The following is a 16906-nucleotide window of genomic DNA, read 5'->3' as shown; positions in this document are numbered from 1 at the left end:
ATGATGTTGTGACCATGGTCATACAGGGAAGTATGCACAACTGTTTGCTAATTGACATTGTGGAAAATGGAATCTGACTGGAAAACCAACATCAAGTCATCAACAAAATATACACAATATATTAAGGATAATGTAGTACAATATCAGATGTTTCATCAAATGTTCAAGGATTATAACAGATCTTGAGCTTTGTTTATAAGCTGACCCTAGTTAGTATTAAATTACGACCATCCTTTGTTGCTATGTGCACTTTATGTTGCTTCTCAAGGGTTAGAACTCTTAAGCTTATTCTTGTTGCTCCATCTGTGACAGCATCAACTTTTCTTTCCGTTACCTCACCCATCTCTGTTTGTATTAATCCTTTGGGTAGGGTCACCCCATGGGTCTAATTGGTTTTGCTCCAGTGGGCTAGTGATTAGGCTCCTACAGACAACTATGTGTCTATTAGCTTACTGTGACATTGACCTGAAGCTAGCATCAGACCTCATGACTGACGAGCAACAAATTTCATCTCTCTTATTCTTCTCTTTTTATGCAGCACAATTACTTCAGCTGATGGTCTATCCATAAAGTGGATGCAATTAAGATTGCTCTACTGTCACTCCCTTCATCTTTGTAAATTCTCAAGTTCTCGGCAAGCTTACCGTCTGTAAGTTAACCAAGTTGTCAAATTGTTTATTCACTTATTTCCTACTCACTCCGTATCTCGGGATCTGCATATGAGAAAGAAGATGAAGGTCATTAGGTAGAAAAAGAGATGGTTTATCTTCATGTCATTTGACTGGCAGTCCTTTCACCAGTGCTTTGTGTGCATTGCAGGCTAAAGCATCTATGTGTGACCATATAGTTCCTGAGATTGTTTGTTGCAAGTTCTTTGCGAGGTTGTGAGTTTGGAAAGCATCACAGAGCAACATTTTCGCCAAAAGAGGAGTGTTACAGAGTGCTTCTCAGAAATTAGCTCTCTAATGTGCTGGGACTGTTTGAATTCCCAAATCCACTCACATTTTATTATTTTATTTGTGGATGATCATTCTACATGTGCATGGATATTTCAAACATGAGTTAGAATTATCTCAAATTTCTTCCAGATTTACATGGCTATCACTGCTATCCAAGTCTTTATTAAGCCTCCTTGATCTTTTTTGTGAATGGCTATATTACCTGAGTAGGCATTTTATCCTTCATCATTGCAACTTACAAGTTCCAATCCTCCTTTGTAATTGTTTCGTCATAACTCTTCCTTTTTACACCTGTGTTCCACATTCAACTTAGATGTCAATAGCAATTTCCTATTATGTGTAATAAAGAATTTTACTGATTGACCTCTAGCCAGTCACATAATCAAGTTTAGTATATGTGTTTCTTTTTTTGGCAATTTATAATGATTGAACTTGGATTCAATATTATGCCACGCAATATTTTGGTGGCAATATATGTTGATTGAATCTGGATTCAATATTGTGCCATGCAACAATTATTATTTTTTTTATCATTAAACATTTTATACATGGTTGAGATTTTTTCCTAGCTTCAATTTGTTCTGTTATCTAATACCTTGTTCCTTTTTCATTGGATGTGAATTATAGTGCTCTCTATGAATGTTTTCTATCATGAAAAGGGTGCCATAGAACTGATGGCAATGAGTTTTCTATGTTACAACCAACCTGAACACATAACTCTTGTGTTGTTGTAGGGTGCGTGTATACCACAGTGCTCAAATGGGACAAATCTTTCAATTCCCCTAACAGGAAGAATCGATCCTGAGGATTTGGCTGTCACTGGTAAAAGTGCTCTCTTGCATCCTCAAGAAAGTTCCTATCTTCCTTTGCTGTATGACTTTGAGGAATTGGAGGGAGAATTGAACTTTCTCACTCGTGTCGTTGCACTTACTTTCTATCCTTCTGGAAGAACGCCTCTTACTCTTGGTGAGGTACAATGTTGATATTGAAACCTGTAGCATCGGGTAGTTGCAGTCTGTGAAAACTGAATATTTATTAGTTCTTTAAATTTTTGTCTTTGATTACATTGACCTTTATTGAAATGCTACATAATCCTGGGTATTTCTCATTCTTATAGATGGTTGGTTGTTGGGTACTTATTTCAGTGGAATGAAATATATAATGGTTTCCTTTTCTTTTAATTATTCTTAATCTTCACTTTATTGAAGGATTAAATTAGTAACTATAATTGGCGACATAATATGATGCAGTATGATGGTGAACTTATTAGCGTTGTTTCATTCAACTTTTGACTAATTTTGGTAAATGTTATGCTTGCCATCTTATTTGTTATAAAATTTTAAGAATGCAGTGGTACCTTTTACTGGCAACTGTCATTTGTCGTGTTCTCACCAATGAATACTTGCTCTAGTTTATAGTTTGAGAGGGCAACCTTAGTTGATGACAAAACTATCCTTTGAGTTCTGGATTTTGTTTCTTGATGTCCATTGACACTTTCAACATTGTTTTGTTTTTTTCACTTATTGTTAGCATAAATTGTTTTATCCGCAAAACTTGAGTTTCAAGATCATGGTTTGATATTCTTTTTTTCGGTTCTTTTAAAGTCTAGACAAAACTTGGACTGCTGCTATCTGATTGCGGGAACTTAAAATATGTAGCTGAAAATGTAGGGCACTTTCTCAATAGATAACTTTCCTGGTTTCATGGCAACACTTTCTCTTTCCCAAAGTTGCCTTGGCAGGATCCTGGCACCAAATCACAGGATTCACAACATGTTGATAGTCACAAAATGTTTTGAATGTTTGATGGATCGAACCTTGATCTAAGCCAACCATATAGATGACACAATGCTTTTAAGTTAAGGTACTGCTCTGAATTTTTCCTTTTCACTACTTTGTTCTCTTCAGCAAATGATCATTACTTCTAAAAATGATTTCCTGCTAAGATGATGAGTTGATGTCATTAGGAACATAATATAAGTAGAGTCTGGTTTGTTTGCTTTCATTGTTTTTTTAAATTTATATTCTATTTTCTCGGATGAATCATTGGCATGATGATGGAATATATGTTTTCTTAATCATTTTATCTATACATGGCTTTCTAGTTAGTTGGTCTACTTTAAGTAAATGTCTAATCATGAATCTTTTACAGATTGAAGTACTTGGTGTTTCTCTTCCTTGGATAAATATATTTACTAATAAAGGATATGGTGCTAAATTCATTGAGCTTCTCCAAGAAAGACATAAGCAGAATAACACGTCTCAACATGGTTTAGATGCAAATGATTCCATAAATCCTTTCCTATGTGACCCATACCCCAATTATAATCAGAATGCATCTTCAATCAATGGAGGCGGTCATCCACTAGCTAAACCGAGTGCTATCAACAACATCATGGACCTTCTTACTGGTGATCTTGCATCTACTTCTCAACCAGAGGTTTCAAATGTTACAGAAAATACTGGATTGGGTGATGGGGGCCCTTTAGATTTCTTTGACAGTTCTGGTGATGATAACTATTCTCCGGCTGCTTCTGCTGTGCACACTCAGTCACAAAATGAAAGTGTTAGAGAGTACAGTGGCACTCAACAATACATAAATTTTTACAAATCCCTTATTGGATCTAATAAGGTACGGTTACTTTAACAACTTTTCCTATCTCATGTGGCCATTATCCTTGCATTTTCTGTCTATTCCTAGATTTAATGTCATTTCCATTCCGACTATATATTATACATCGTGTTGTTGTGTTGTTTAAGTGACTTGTCTTCATTCTGAGTATATATATTATGTCATGTTGTTTAAGTGACTTATCTTCATTCATGTAATTTGTCCAATCTACTTCATTCATTTGTCTACTTTAAACCTTGAATCATTCTTTTAGGTCTTGGTATCCAGCTCAGCTGGTCCGTCATTTGCATGTTGGAAATATTGAACTATATAATTTATATGGTGATTGTATTCAGCCTAAATAGACTCGAACTGATTCAACCTGGCCCACTTCCTCCAAACCAACATGATTGCACCTGTCTTAACTTGACCTGTTGCAACCTATCTGGACCTGACCCAACTCGAGCATATTGAACTCAATCATGGTCAGTCTAACCCAGCTCAGCCTTGACTTGTCCAGAACCACCTGATGTGACGTTCACACTTTGAAATGAAATCCAAATGCTATAGAACTGTATTTTTTAGTTCCAATGACTTGTGTTAAAAGAAGCTCTATAGAATGAATCTGCAGTTCACTGGACTGCAATTCATCAAACTGAACTTATGGTGCTTCCTAGACTTGCATAAAAAAGAACATGCTCCAAATGTTATATGTATATTCTTAAAAAGCTTAGTAGTAGCACAAGGAATAGATAAGAATCTTGCTTTTGCTCTTGGACCCATAATAGCATTATTCATTGTATATTTCAAAATTCTTAGACTTATTTGTCATCTGCAAGTCAAGCGAACTATTCTGCGATTGATTCACTTCATCATTAGCGGTTGGCAAATAATTCGCAAGATCGTGAATAAATCATGAATTCCCAAATCATTCAGGGTCTATTGGGATGCATATTCATGGAGTAGGCATATAAAATGATCCAAAGTTGTTTGAAGGCTTTTGGTGTTGGGGATGCATTGAGATGGCGGCGTAGGGGCGGGGGGCAGGCGGGCGGGTGTAGAGAGGGTGGGGGGGGGGGAGCAGAAGGTGTTTGGGTCTTGGGGAAACTGGGAAAGAAATTATATAAGTTTGTGGACCCCACGTTCAATCACCACACAAGGCAAACATCATCTCCCAATATCTTGAAATAGCGGGAATTTCATATTCCTCTGTTTTTTGTTTGAAAAGCTCGATTTTTTTTTAAATAATAGAAGCCAAAAGGCCTTGGATTCTCTCAGTAATTCAGCAATGAAGTCATGGGATTTTGACATATTGGTCCTTTCTCAGTCCAATCCCAACGCAGCCCTCTTTTTTATAAAATTGTATTTTTATGACCTACTTATTTATAAATGAGACAAAGTAGTCCTTGTTGTCTAGTTAGTAACTAATTTTGTTGATTCTTTATATTTAAATGGTAATTATACTGTTAACGTATTCTATCATTATGACATGGAGTGTGGATATGTGGATCATTGGAGTTTGTATTTTTTTAACATAAAAAAGTTACATTGTATTATATAACACAAAGATATGAAGGGAGTTATTCTTTAATTGAACAACAAGGATTACTCTGTCCCATTTATAATAAACTACAGTCCTAATTAGTGTTTCATGTAAAAAGAGGACCATTATAGAAAAGAGACTAATCCATAAAAATCTCACGAACGGCCAACAGTGAACTACCATTGATAGAAAAGAGAAATCACAGAACCTTTTTCCTGTTCTCCTTTGTGCTCTCTATTTCATATCCAACTACAAGTGATTTTTACATATTACATATATGAAAAAATGATTAGAAATTTGTTTTTATATAATTTTCTGAGTTTCTTTTGAACTCTTGTTGAATTTGACCATTTTTCCCGAATTATGATATATTTGACCTTGTCAAATTGTTCCTGAATGTTGAACTTGTGACTATGCTTGGACTCGCTTCCTTATGTTTCTAACCCACTTTCATGTAAGCATCATTGATCACTTCCATATTTCATAAAAAACTTCTTTTGTTCTTTAAAATTTTTCCTTTTAGGATCTATGTATCATTGTCTTCTAAGACTCAAAAAGCACCATTCTATTTTAGAATTGTGTACAACAACAAATTATACTTTATTATTAAATACTTTATTGCTTTAATAATATTTGGTACAACTTTATAGGCAGATGCACTGTAGGTAACCATGCTTCTTCTTTCTTTATTTTCTTGTTCCTTTTCTCTTTTTTTTCCTCTTTTTTGTTGTCTGAAGTTTCCTGCTTCTTCTAGGATCGCTGAAGATCAAGGATTTAAATTCTGGGCGTATTGGCTAGTGTGTACTCAATAGCCAGAAATCAGTACTTGGCACCTCCTTGAGTCCAATTTGAGGGATAACCAGCCCTAACTAAACACATACTATCTGGTACTAAGCTTAAAGATGTTTGAGAAAATTACAAAAATCTTTCTGAGATTAGGGGTAAATTTCTCTTACACCTAATAGTTTGAAAAACTTACGCTTACCCCCTTAAGGTTTATTTATATCTAACATTTTAATCCATAATTTAACAGAAAGTTAGTCAAACCATTAACCTTAAATAGGACCAAGTACCACATCAGAAAAATTTTGAGAAATGACCAAAATAATCTTAAGCGACATAACAACCATTCAAGGACAGAAGAAAATGCATGCATCCTCCTCCTTCCCAAGGGCAATTTCAACTTTTCACATGAGGTAAACTGTTTTACTAACGCCATTAATTTAATTGGGTGTAAGTGTAGCTTTTACAAACTATGGGGTGTCAGTGTACCTCAAGGCGGTTTTTGTTATTTTTAACACTTTTCTTTTCTGCTTAAAGCTGTGTCAGCTGGTACCATATATTGGTATGTTGTACCTACCATATTGGCCAATGATCTGTGCAGCCTCTTACCTCTATTTTTTACACCTTTCTGATTTAAGATTCTTAAGGAGATCAAATGGCCTAGAATGATCGGGGACTATGGAGATGCATCTTGTTTTATAGGAGCAAACACCAAAGGTACATTCTATAAATAAAGTGAAAAAATCATAAAAGACATTTCGTGTAGATTGGACAATCTGTCTTTTTTGTTTATAGCTATGTGCATACATGCACTGATATATATTAATTATGTCCTGCTTTAGTCTCTGGAAAAACATTACTGAGATGTGCACTCTATGGTTTTTAGTTAAAAAGTTTAATTTGTAAGATTTTATTAGTATAACTATTTATGTAAAATATATTTTTGGTAGATCTGCTGCCAATTTCTAATTTATAATCCAATTACATCTTAATGCACCATTTTTAGGGGAGGGAATTTGACTTTGTGCAAGCCATGAAGCTTGAAATTCAGCGCCTCCGCCTGAATCTTTCTGCTGCAGAAAGAGACAGAGCTTTATTATCAATCAGCATTGATCCTGCAACAATAGATCCAAATCGCTTGCTTGATGATTCCTACATGGTAAAATTATGCAACTATGTCGATAGCCTAGCATCATGGGGGCAGGCTGCACATGAAGATCAAATTAATGCTTCCATTGGGCTTGAAACTACAGATAAAAAAATAGATTTTTGGAATATTAATGAATTTGGAGAAACCTGCTGCGGTGCCATGTGTGAAGTTCGTGCTGAAAAACAACCGTCTTCAAAAGCTTCTTCCAGTATTTCTTCTACTGGAAGCTCACCACTGCTTCTGACTTGTTCTCAATGTGGAAGAAAAACTTGCAGTGTTTGCTGTGCTGGGAAGGGAGCTAATTTACTAATTAGCAATAGTTATAAAGATATGAGAATCTACAGCAGTTTATCAAGCCAGAGTGGTTCTAATCAGGGAGGGCAGAATGAAGGGACTTGCAGTAGTCGATCAACTCTTGTGGATGGAGTTATCTGTAAACTATGCTGCAATGAAGTTATCCTTCATGCTTTGTACGTGGACTATGTCAGGGTTTTGAGTAGCTTGAGGAGAAGAGCCCGTGCAGATGATGCAGCACGGAAGGCCCTGGATCAAGCTGTTGGACACGAAGTTGACAGAATATCTAATTCCTGGAGAGGTGTAGATATGGGCAAGAAGCAGTTAAAGAAGCTACTTAAGGGAGCTGAATCCCTTGCTGAATTCCCTTATGCAAGCTTATTACATTCGGTAATCCCTCAATATCTGATTTCTATAGATGTTAATTATTAATGTGGATTTTCTCAATTTTTTGTTAACTATGATTCATGATAGCTCAACTCCACCACATATAAGGATGTCATGGTTGTGGTTTCCAAATATAAATTCAGGGATTCTTATCATCTTAATTTCATCATCTATTATTATGCTTTGGTGAAATTGCTAAGATTTGTGCAGTCTGGATTTATATAATTTTCAAAAAATTGGTAATTTGTCACTCTTATTTTCTTGAAGTCTCTCTTCTTTGGAATCACATGGGCAGCTGTGGGTAGAAGGTCATAGTGACACGTTTGTGAAGAGTTTCATTGTTGTGTTACTAAACCATGATTAGTTAGCTATTAAGGAGTAGATCTTGGATTCGGGGGAATGCAGGGCATATTTGCTGCGGTCCCAAAATTTCCTAGAAGGAGAACAATTGTTTGATGAACAAAGCAATGATGTTTCTTTGTCAACTCACCTTCTTAATGTCCTGTTCTATTCGTGTCTTTGATGGTTCTTATTCTTATGAATGGAACTACTAATCTTGTTTTCGGTTGATGTGTGCAACACACAAGGTATTCTCCAGCAACATATGTGCATTATGACTCTATGGGCTGATTGAGACCTTATCAAATTTGTGCCGAGTGGAAGGTGCTGATTAAAGTGTTAAAGGATGTTTAAGGTTTGTGAATTTGCGATACTTAGACCTGGAGTCCTTTGCAAAACATAATCTACTGATGTAAATAGGTGTTACTCTGAACTTAATGCAAGATTTTTTTTGGCCTAAAACCAGGCTTTCACCAGCCCAGAGTTTGAATTACTTTGTAGATTTGGCAAGAACCATCATGAACTCTATTTTAGCAGTTAAGCAATAATATAATACAAAGAAACACATAAGTTAATAAAAAGCGGTTACAAGTTGAGAAAATGATGAATTTGAAGATATTATAGTAAGGACTAGGAAAGAAAATATTTAGGGCCTTACCTTTATATGAAATTTCCTCTTTCATATAAGATGCTAATGACGTATAATTGCTAAAATAAGTTTATAGCAGGAAGATGCTTTTGTTCTTTCTTTCCTTTTCTCAGAGCAAAATCTCCTAGTGAGAGTTTAACATTTTCTATTGGAAAAGCTGGCAATCCAAGGCCAAAGATGGCAAGTTTGCTCGTCCCATTGTTTCACTATTTGGAAACCAAAGCATGTACCTTTTGAAGAACTTTGATTGTGAATCAAAGTAATGTGGTAACTTGGGCCCTGTATGATGTAGTTTTGATCATCATGACTATTTCTCAAACTTTTGGGAACATATGAAAATGTAACCTATTGTTACCTCTAAAGTTAAATATTTATGCTAAAACATGAAAGTGTATCTAGAATGTCCACAACTTGTTCATTTGTAATACAAGGATCCCATCCCCATCCCCCACACCCCTTCTTCTTTCCGCCACCAAAAAAAAAAAGAGAGGGTTTGGCGGTAATATATGTCACTTGTTTTGCCTGAGATGAGGTTGGTCAGATTGCAAGCTCTGAGTTGATCTGGTTTTAAATTTTTAGGCCCACCTTAGATTTAAGGTTTCTGGTCTGTGGGTTCCATTCTGCTGGAATACAAACTGAAATGAAAAAAGATTTCAAGGCTAGGAAGCCACACCTAGGTTTCTCACACCTAAAAGAAAAGGCCTTTCTGTTTCCTAATGTTTTTTTTTCTTTTTGCAGATATAAGCCTTACAACCAATGCTCTCTCTCTCCCCCCACCAAATAAAAATTGCCAATTGTCTACACTGGCTTCACAAAGACTGGCTAGCCTTTTCGATCCCTTCACAATTTATATAGTTTCCCTACTCTCCTCTAACTCTGCCCCTTCTTCTCTTTCGCAATCATCCCCTTCTCTACGGTCGACATAAACAACTTTCCATCCCAGTACACACTTTATTGACTTCCCATATTCAAACACTAAGCCTACCTGCACCACTGTTTCAAATGATGCTTGGACTCTGGGGATCTTGAGGAGATCGGAAGGTGGTTATGGAATCTATGATCTCTTCACTCTCTCTCTCTCTCTCATCTCCTCTCTACAGCATGGTTTGCAGTAGCTGTAGTAGAAAAACTAGAACAGTTTTTGCTCTTTTCTTTCCCCTCCAGTGGCCTTTCTTGAAAATATCCGAACAATATTGCTTAAGACACTAGGAAGGAGAGAAAGTGATGGTCAAGTAGCTAGTCTTTAGAGATGGTAAACATGCATAGGGGGAGGTTTGGGAGCAGTGACCAGAGAGAAGGGAGAAAGGGAATGATGAGATAGGGACACAGGAAAGAAAAGGGAAATGAGAAGGGTTGAACTATATTTCTTTCCTCACTAGGGGGGGAGCAAAGAGAATAGTTTACTCTCACAATTAACTGGCTTGAGGTGGCAAAACATAGTGTGGGAAAGTTAAGCATAACAGCTTAGCTCTCCTCCCTCTATTTTGTAATCAACTAGATGAAAATGGTATGTAAGTTAAATTTTAATGTTCATTTAAAGCAGTGAAAAATGTTTATCTAATATCTTTTCTCCCCTTCATTTGTGTATTATCAGCTTATATGATCATTAAAAAAAGGGACAAGATTATGTCTTCTTTTTCTTCTTTTAAGAATGTCATTTCTATACTTATTATGTGGTTTGTGTAATATAGGATTTGATTAAATGTCAGGACAAACAGTGGACAATTTCATCCTGAATTATGACTATGTCCAAAAATCAAAACTATTTTATTGTTTTATCCTTTATAAGCATTACTTAGTAGTCTGTGCTTTGCAGGTGGAAACAGCTGTGGGCTCCGAACCATTATATTCATTACTTGCACCACTTGGCATAGGAGAACAACATTGTTATTGGAGAGCTCCCTCTAGTATCTCCATTGTAGAATTTTCAATTGTTCTTGGAAGTCTATCTGATGTTTTTGGGGTTGCCATTCTTGTCAGTTCATGTGGTTATTCAACATCTGACAGCCCTGTTGTAAGATCCTAATTGAATGCTCTTCTCGATTGTTTTACATGATTGTTTTTTATTTCCTGCAATGCTTTCGATGATATTTACAAACATAAACTAGTTCTTCTAGGATATCGTTTGGAAAAAAAAAAATCATGTTGAACAAAAAATTTGACCAGCTGCGAAATTTGAGCATCCTTCTCTTAAAACACCATCATCTTTGTTAAGTTTTATTACAAGCATACTTTTGGCTATTAGCTTTGAAGTATAATATTCTAAAGTAATATAAAGGATCGAACTAGGATTGAATTTTCATTCACTAAAAATTAATATATGGAACTTGGCTCTGATAAATTCAAATATCATTTTCACCTTGTAATCGTATAACTTCAGCAGATGTAAATAACAAACAACTTCTTACAGGAACAAAAGAAAAAGAAAAACTAATTGAAGTTTTACCCATTAACGATTAGTGAGTTATTTAATACTAGTCACTGTCAGTAATGCTTTTGTATCAGTGCCACAAAAATTACCCCTTTTTCTATGCTTAATAAGATTTATCCTTTATGAGGATGCTTCACTCTTTCTTCCATAGTTACCTGTACCACATCAAAATAGATAATCTGGAAAGAGGAGAGTGCAAATCTGTGGGGGGTTGTTTGTTAAGAGCATAAGTCTTGGAATTGGCTCTTATTCCAGCCAAATATTTTTTGCAAACTGGGCATAGACTTGGAATAGGCTATACCATGTCAAGGTTTCTTATGCTCTTTTTTGTTTGCAACTTTGCATGGCTATTCCATATGTTTTAAGTAATAACTGTACCTGCAGTGTAGCATATTGATCTGGCCAACTCCAAGAGTGTACCAAGGATTTAGTAAAAATTTTACTAAAATTGTTCATATTTGACAAAGACCCCGTTGACCATGCTCAATATTTGTTTGCTTTGCTTATATATGCTATGCTTTGACAACCATTTTTTTAATGTATACATTTTTAAGCATAAAGTGTATACACGCAAGTTCTGAAGGCTTATAGAACCTTTGATGTGCAGACAAATGTCTTGAGCTAGTCATGGATAAATATTAGTCCAATATAGACCTTTTGCTGTTACAGCTGCATTTACCAGCAGTACTACTCTTAAAGTTATGCTTGCATTTGACCTCCATAAATGTTGATTTTTCTTTTACAAGAAATTTAATTTTCCTTCTATAATCCATCACTCTTTTAACAATTTCCTTTGTTGGGCAATTTTCATCTTTTTTTAGGTACCTGCCATTTTCCCCCCTCTTAATGTCTTTGCATTGCCTGCTAATGAATTTGTTGCTGGTACAGGTCCAAATATGGGCAAGCAATACAATACACAGAGATGAGCGCTCATTCATAGGAAAATGGGATGTAAAATCACTCATATCATCGTCCCAACAACTTTGTGGGCCAGAAAAATCTGGTACAGAAAATGATATCCCAAGGCACATGAAATTTCACTTCCGCAATCCTGTTCAATGCCGCATTATTTGGATGACATTGACTCTTCCGCAGCATGCTTCTAGTTCAATGAATTTGGAAGAAGAGTGTAATCTTCTTTCTTTGGATGAAAATCCCTTTGCAAAACCTGATCCCCCTGCTGCTTTCGGTGGAACGGACAAAAATGCTCCATGCATCCATGCAAAACGGATTGTGGTCTTTGGCAAGTCTGTGAGAAAAGAGTTGGGCCAGGATGCATCACCACAAGTGCCTGAAATGATACAAATGAAAAGTTTCTTGGAGAGATCTCCACAATTGAGTCGATTTAGAGTAAACTCCTGCTGCTTTTGACAACAAGAATGTGCTTTTCTGTTTGTTAAATTTGGTAAACTTTGCTGATTGCGTCTCCTAATCCTTTCCAGGTTCCGGTTGAAGCTGAAAGGTTAACAGATAATGATCTTGTCCTTGAGCAGTTTTTATCACCTACTGTACCTGGATTAGCAGGATTCCGTCTGGATGCTTTAAATGTGATAAAACCACGAATTACTCATTCACCTTCTTCTTTGGATGTGGATTTATGGGATGCCTCATTGACCTGTTTAGAAGATAGACACATAACACCAGCAGTTTTATATATCCAAGTTTCTGCTATTCAGGTACCTGGTAGCTAATAATTGTATCAATACAATTATTGCATTTTGTTATGTTCTCTAAATATCTTCCTTTGCTTTGTTTTTGCTATAAATTCCCAAGTTAAACTTCCTCCCATATCAGAACTTTAAGTTACTATTTTATACTATTAGATAATTTTGATATATCATAAGTTTATTGACCAAGCATTTGGATGAACCCCCTAAACTAGTTTTGATTAAAAAACCAGCCTTTTTTTCACCTGAACCAGGCCAGTTAAACCATGGATTCGTTTGAACCTTTTCCAGTTCTCTAACAAGATGGTCTTATTTGACATAAAAAATTTGGTTGTGAATTGTGGTTGGTATTGGGATGATGGAATCTAGCTTAACTCTTTCTTGATGCTTCGAGCCTCCAAATCGAAATAATTCATTTTCTCCAGCCATGGCATCCACAACCTCCACCCTCAAGGTCCAGTGGTAGTGCCAAATCCTTCTCCCTCCCTCCCTCCCTCCCTCCCTTCTTCCCTCTCTCTCTCTCTCTCTCTCTCTCTTCATCCCTCCATCCCTTATCTCCTCTCCTGCCTCCCCAAACTCATTTGAGCCAATTTCTATTTTTGATTTAAAAAATTCTTATGCTGCATTTTTTCTTGGGTACCTCTATTTACTTGTTTATATGGAGTTTTGGTTTATTTATTTATTTTTTTTATCTTTTGCATAAAGAATGCTTCTCATCTCTTGAGATTTTTCCAAACTATTTTGAGCAATTTTTTGATGGAGCATTTATACATTTTCAAATGTTACTCTGGTGGAAAAGATGATTTTGTGTTTTGGAGTTTGGGTAGCTTCAAAGGACAATGGGGAAGGTTGGGAATTATCATAAAAGTTCTGATTATGAGAAAGTACTAAAAATTGTTAGAAAATGATAAAAATTTGGTTTTTTTGGTATTATTTGCAAAAATATGTAATTTTAATTTATTTTTATTAAAATATTTGACAATTTGTGGATCTGATGTCATGATGACATCATGGTCCATTGCTGAGTGACCTGAAGATTGAACTGGTGTCCCTTGACACAGTTACTTTTCTGGTTCAGTGAATTGGTCTAGGTTTTAAACATGTTTTAGACATTTGATTTCCCTATGGAGGAGGCGATGGATAGGTGTGGAAATTACCCAAGCATAGTAGCATAAAGAAATGATGTATTTGGGCTTTTGGCTTTTGGCTTTTCTCCTACCAAAAAAAGAAGAATAAAGTCTTAAAATCTTCATTTATCTGTAACAGGCAATACCTGTATCTAAGGTCCGCCGAATCGGTACTGGGATCCGCACCGGTCGGCGCCCGGTACAGTTCGATGCTGAACTGAAACGGTAGGGCGTGCTGGTTCACGGACTAGCTTGCCCAATTTTTTTTTTTTTTTTGCAGTTCTCAAAAAATTTAATTGGTAATCACTCTTTTCGAACTTTTTCTATGAATTTAAGTCTAATTTGATGTTTTGTTGATGTTTCTATGATTTTGATTTTTTGTTATTTTCTTAGTGCTGTTGTGGCAATAATGCCACAACAGCCCCACACTGTAGCATTGTTGCCACAGTGGCCGCACAGTGGCAATAATGCCACAGTGCTACGTGAATCGGTGCGCACCAAGTCGGCATCGAATGGTCGATTCTGGCCCGAAAAGGACTGATTTCGGCCGGTCCTATTATGGTTCCGGCCCGTAGCCGAAACCGTTTTCTATTAGTGAATCGACCCGGTTTACAACCGGGTCGGTTCGGTACTGGCTGAATCAGGCGGTTCGGCCCGGTTCAATAGACTTTGCCCGTATCATAATTGCCGATTTGATTCTAGTTCTTGATTAAATGTTTCTTTTGCTTCAATCAGAGATAATACAATTAAGAGCATAACTGATTGTTGTATAATGAAGTTAAACAAATAATGTTTATTCCAAACCACTCAAGAAATTAGGTAAATGACTTGCAATGCAATGAAGTCATTATCTCGATACTAGCTAAAAATTTTTTGTTATGATGCCCTTTCATATCTCATAACTTGTATGAGGATTCAACTGCCAGTTAATGCCTATTGTGCCATGTTGGATTAGTGCCAGCACTAGCACAGGTGTGCTGCAATGGCTGCATATTGTTTTGGCCTGTGTGGCTTGGCACAAGTTGGTAGAGTTCTGCACAAACACCTCCACCTTTTTTTCTTCTTTGGCACATTGTGACGTGGATATCAGGAATTTCTTTTGACTGCTTTTCACTTAATTGCAGAACTATGTAGGTATGCAATACTTTAGCTCCTTGTTGAGCAAAATAGAAGTCTTAGGAGGCTCACTCTGGATATCTGATCGCCATAATATGCAAACCAAGTTGATTAAATTGAAATCATTGCCTGCTGTGCATCTTGTTCCTCTTCTGCATTCCACCTTAGAGCAGCTCTCTTATTGTTGAAAATTGCGCTACCAGTCTTTATGATGGATGAATATGGGCTGAAACCTATCAAACTATATATTTGTCATCTAGAAAACTGAGGTTAATGCAACTGCAAGGCTAAAGAAAGAAAATTTAGATGCACAGAATAAGATCTATGTGCGTAGTGGGATTAAATGAACTGAATAACCTATGTACCCCTCAAAAAAAAAGCTGAATAAATTAAGGCATGGATATCATATGATCGGAAATGTTTATAATTGTGATGACAGTGTGACGACTTGTATCTTCCAGCAATCTACGGTATATACACCAAGTGAGACAACATGTAGGCTGCTAATTGAGGACAGCATAATGAAAACTTTAATCATTCTTGCTCTTGTAGAAGGAAACAAAATGGGATGTGCCTGTCAGACTTTCCCAGAGATAAAATATGATGAAACTAGGAGAAGTTTCTTATGTCTAAGGTAGTAATAATATATGATTACTTATTTAATTATGATCTGTAGAGACCTGTGAAGCCTAGATTCTCTTAACAGGTTATAGACAGGTAGTGGTATCTTACCATCTACTTTGTTTTATGTCATAAAAGAAGAAATTGTAGCTTATTCTGATGAATCAGTTTCATTCAAGGTCGGAGAAACTGGTACCGGGCACCGTACCGGTTCTCCGGCGGGATGATATGGTACGAGCTGTGCCGTGCCTGTACCGAGAGAGGGCACGACATTGTAGGAGAGAGGACGTCCGCCACCCTCCTTTGGCCCTCCCTCTTCCACTTGCTCTCTCTTTTCTTTTCCTTCTTCGGCTCCGGCCACGGATCTCGTTTTCGTTGTCGGAACCGTACCGGTGAGCCACCGGTACAACTCGGATCGGCCGAAACCGTCCGGTTCGGATGGTTCCACCAACCTTGGTTTCATTCTTTTGTTTTGATGAACATAATACACCACAAAGCTGAAGTGGACTTGAAACTGAAGTTAATATCCAGAATAAGATGTAAGAATTAACAAGCGCCTGAAGAGTCTGCGTGCATGTTCAATTACTTTCTCTGAGACTAGACATGTTCGGCTACTTATTTTACGGGCTTTATAAAGTCAGTGATTTGTTAACAATTTTTCAGCTGCTGGAGGATTTATTATTATTGACTGCAATGATGTTAGGTGGCATCCTTTTTTGCTTAGATTTTTAGGCAATACAGTTTAACCGCTTTTTTATTTTTTTAATACAGGAACCAAGAAATTATGTTACGGTTGGGGAATACCGGTTACCAGAAGTGAAAGCAGGGACAGCTCTTTACTTTGATTTTCCACGACCAATACAGGCCCGAATGGTTATTTTCAGACTACTTGGAGATGTTGCTGCATTTGCAGATGATATTGCTGAACAGGTTAACCCAAATTTTAGAACTCTTCCTTTGGCTTCGGGCTTGTCTTTGTCAAACAGAGTGAAACTATACTATTACGCGGACCCGTTTGAGCTTGGTAAATTGGCCAGTCTGTCTGCAGTTTGATCGTACACTGTTTAAAAAGCCTGAAGAATATTCTTTGCATTGGAATCCATCTTGATTAAGCTCTCTCTTTATGTAGAGCATCGTATGTAATTTATAAACACTATCAATAGCATTTTATTGTATACATAGTTTCTGCTCGTGTGAAGATCCACGAGGACCTCAAGCTGCTTCACATTG

At 36.6% G+C, this 16906-nt stretch overlaps 1 protein-coding gene across 3 annotated transcripts in view; it reads left to right on the top strand.

Moving 5' to 3' along the window:
* Nucleotides 1-16892, top strand: part of LOC103696949 (putative phosphoinositide phosphatase SAC9) — a 41369-nt gene extending 24477 nt beyond the window's left edge. For 2 of the 3 annotated variants that reach the window (XM_039128998.3, XM_088722144.2), the window contains exons 8-14: nucleotides 1694-1930; nucleotides 3111-3590; nucleotides 6902-7729; nucleotides 10531-10728; nucleotides 12034-12495; nucleotides 12588-12821; nucleotides 16448-16892. In XM_039128998.3, coding sequence (XP_038984926.3) covers nucleotides 1694-1930; nucleotides 3111-3590; nucleotides 6902-7729; nucleotides 10531-10728; nucleotides 12034-12495; nucleotides 12588-12821; nucleotides 16448-16729 — 2721 coding nt within the window. In that variant the 3' untranslated portion in view covers nucleotides 16730-16892. The remainder of the gene's footprint in view (nucleotides 1-1693; nucleotides 1931-3110; nucleotides 3591-6901; nucleotides 7730-10530; nucleotides 10729-12033; nucleotides 12496-12587; nucleotides 12822-16447) is intronic. The other variant, XM_088722145.2, reaches the window with a different exon arrangement.
* The last annotated feature ends 14 nt before the right edge of the window (nucleotides 16893-16906 follow it).

This window comes from Phoenix dactylifera, chromosome 5, assembly GCF_051530095.1.
Source record: "Phoenix dactylifera cultivar Ajwa chromosome 5, Ajwa_hap1_PhDact_Kaust_v1.1, whole genome shotgun sequence".
Lineage (NCBI taxonomy): Eukaryota > Viridiplantae > Streptophyta > Magnoliopsida > Arecales > Arecaceae > Phoenix > Phoenix dactylifera.
Note: the sequence above shows the minus strand (reverse complement) of the source record. Positions and strands in the feature narration are given on the sequence as shown.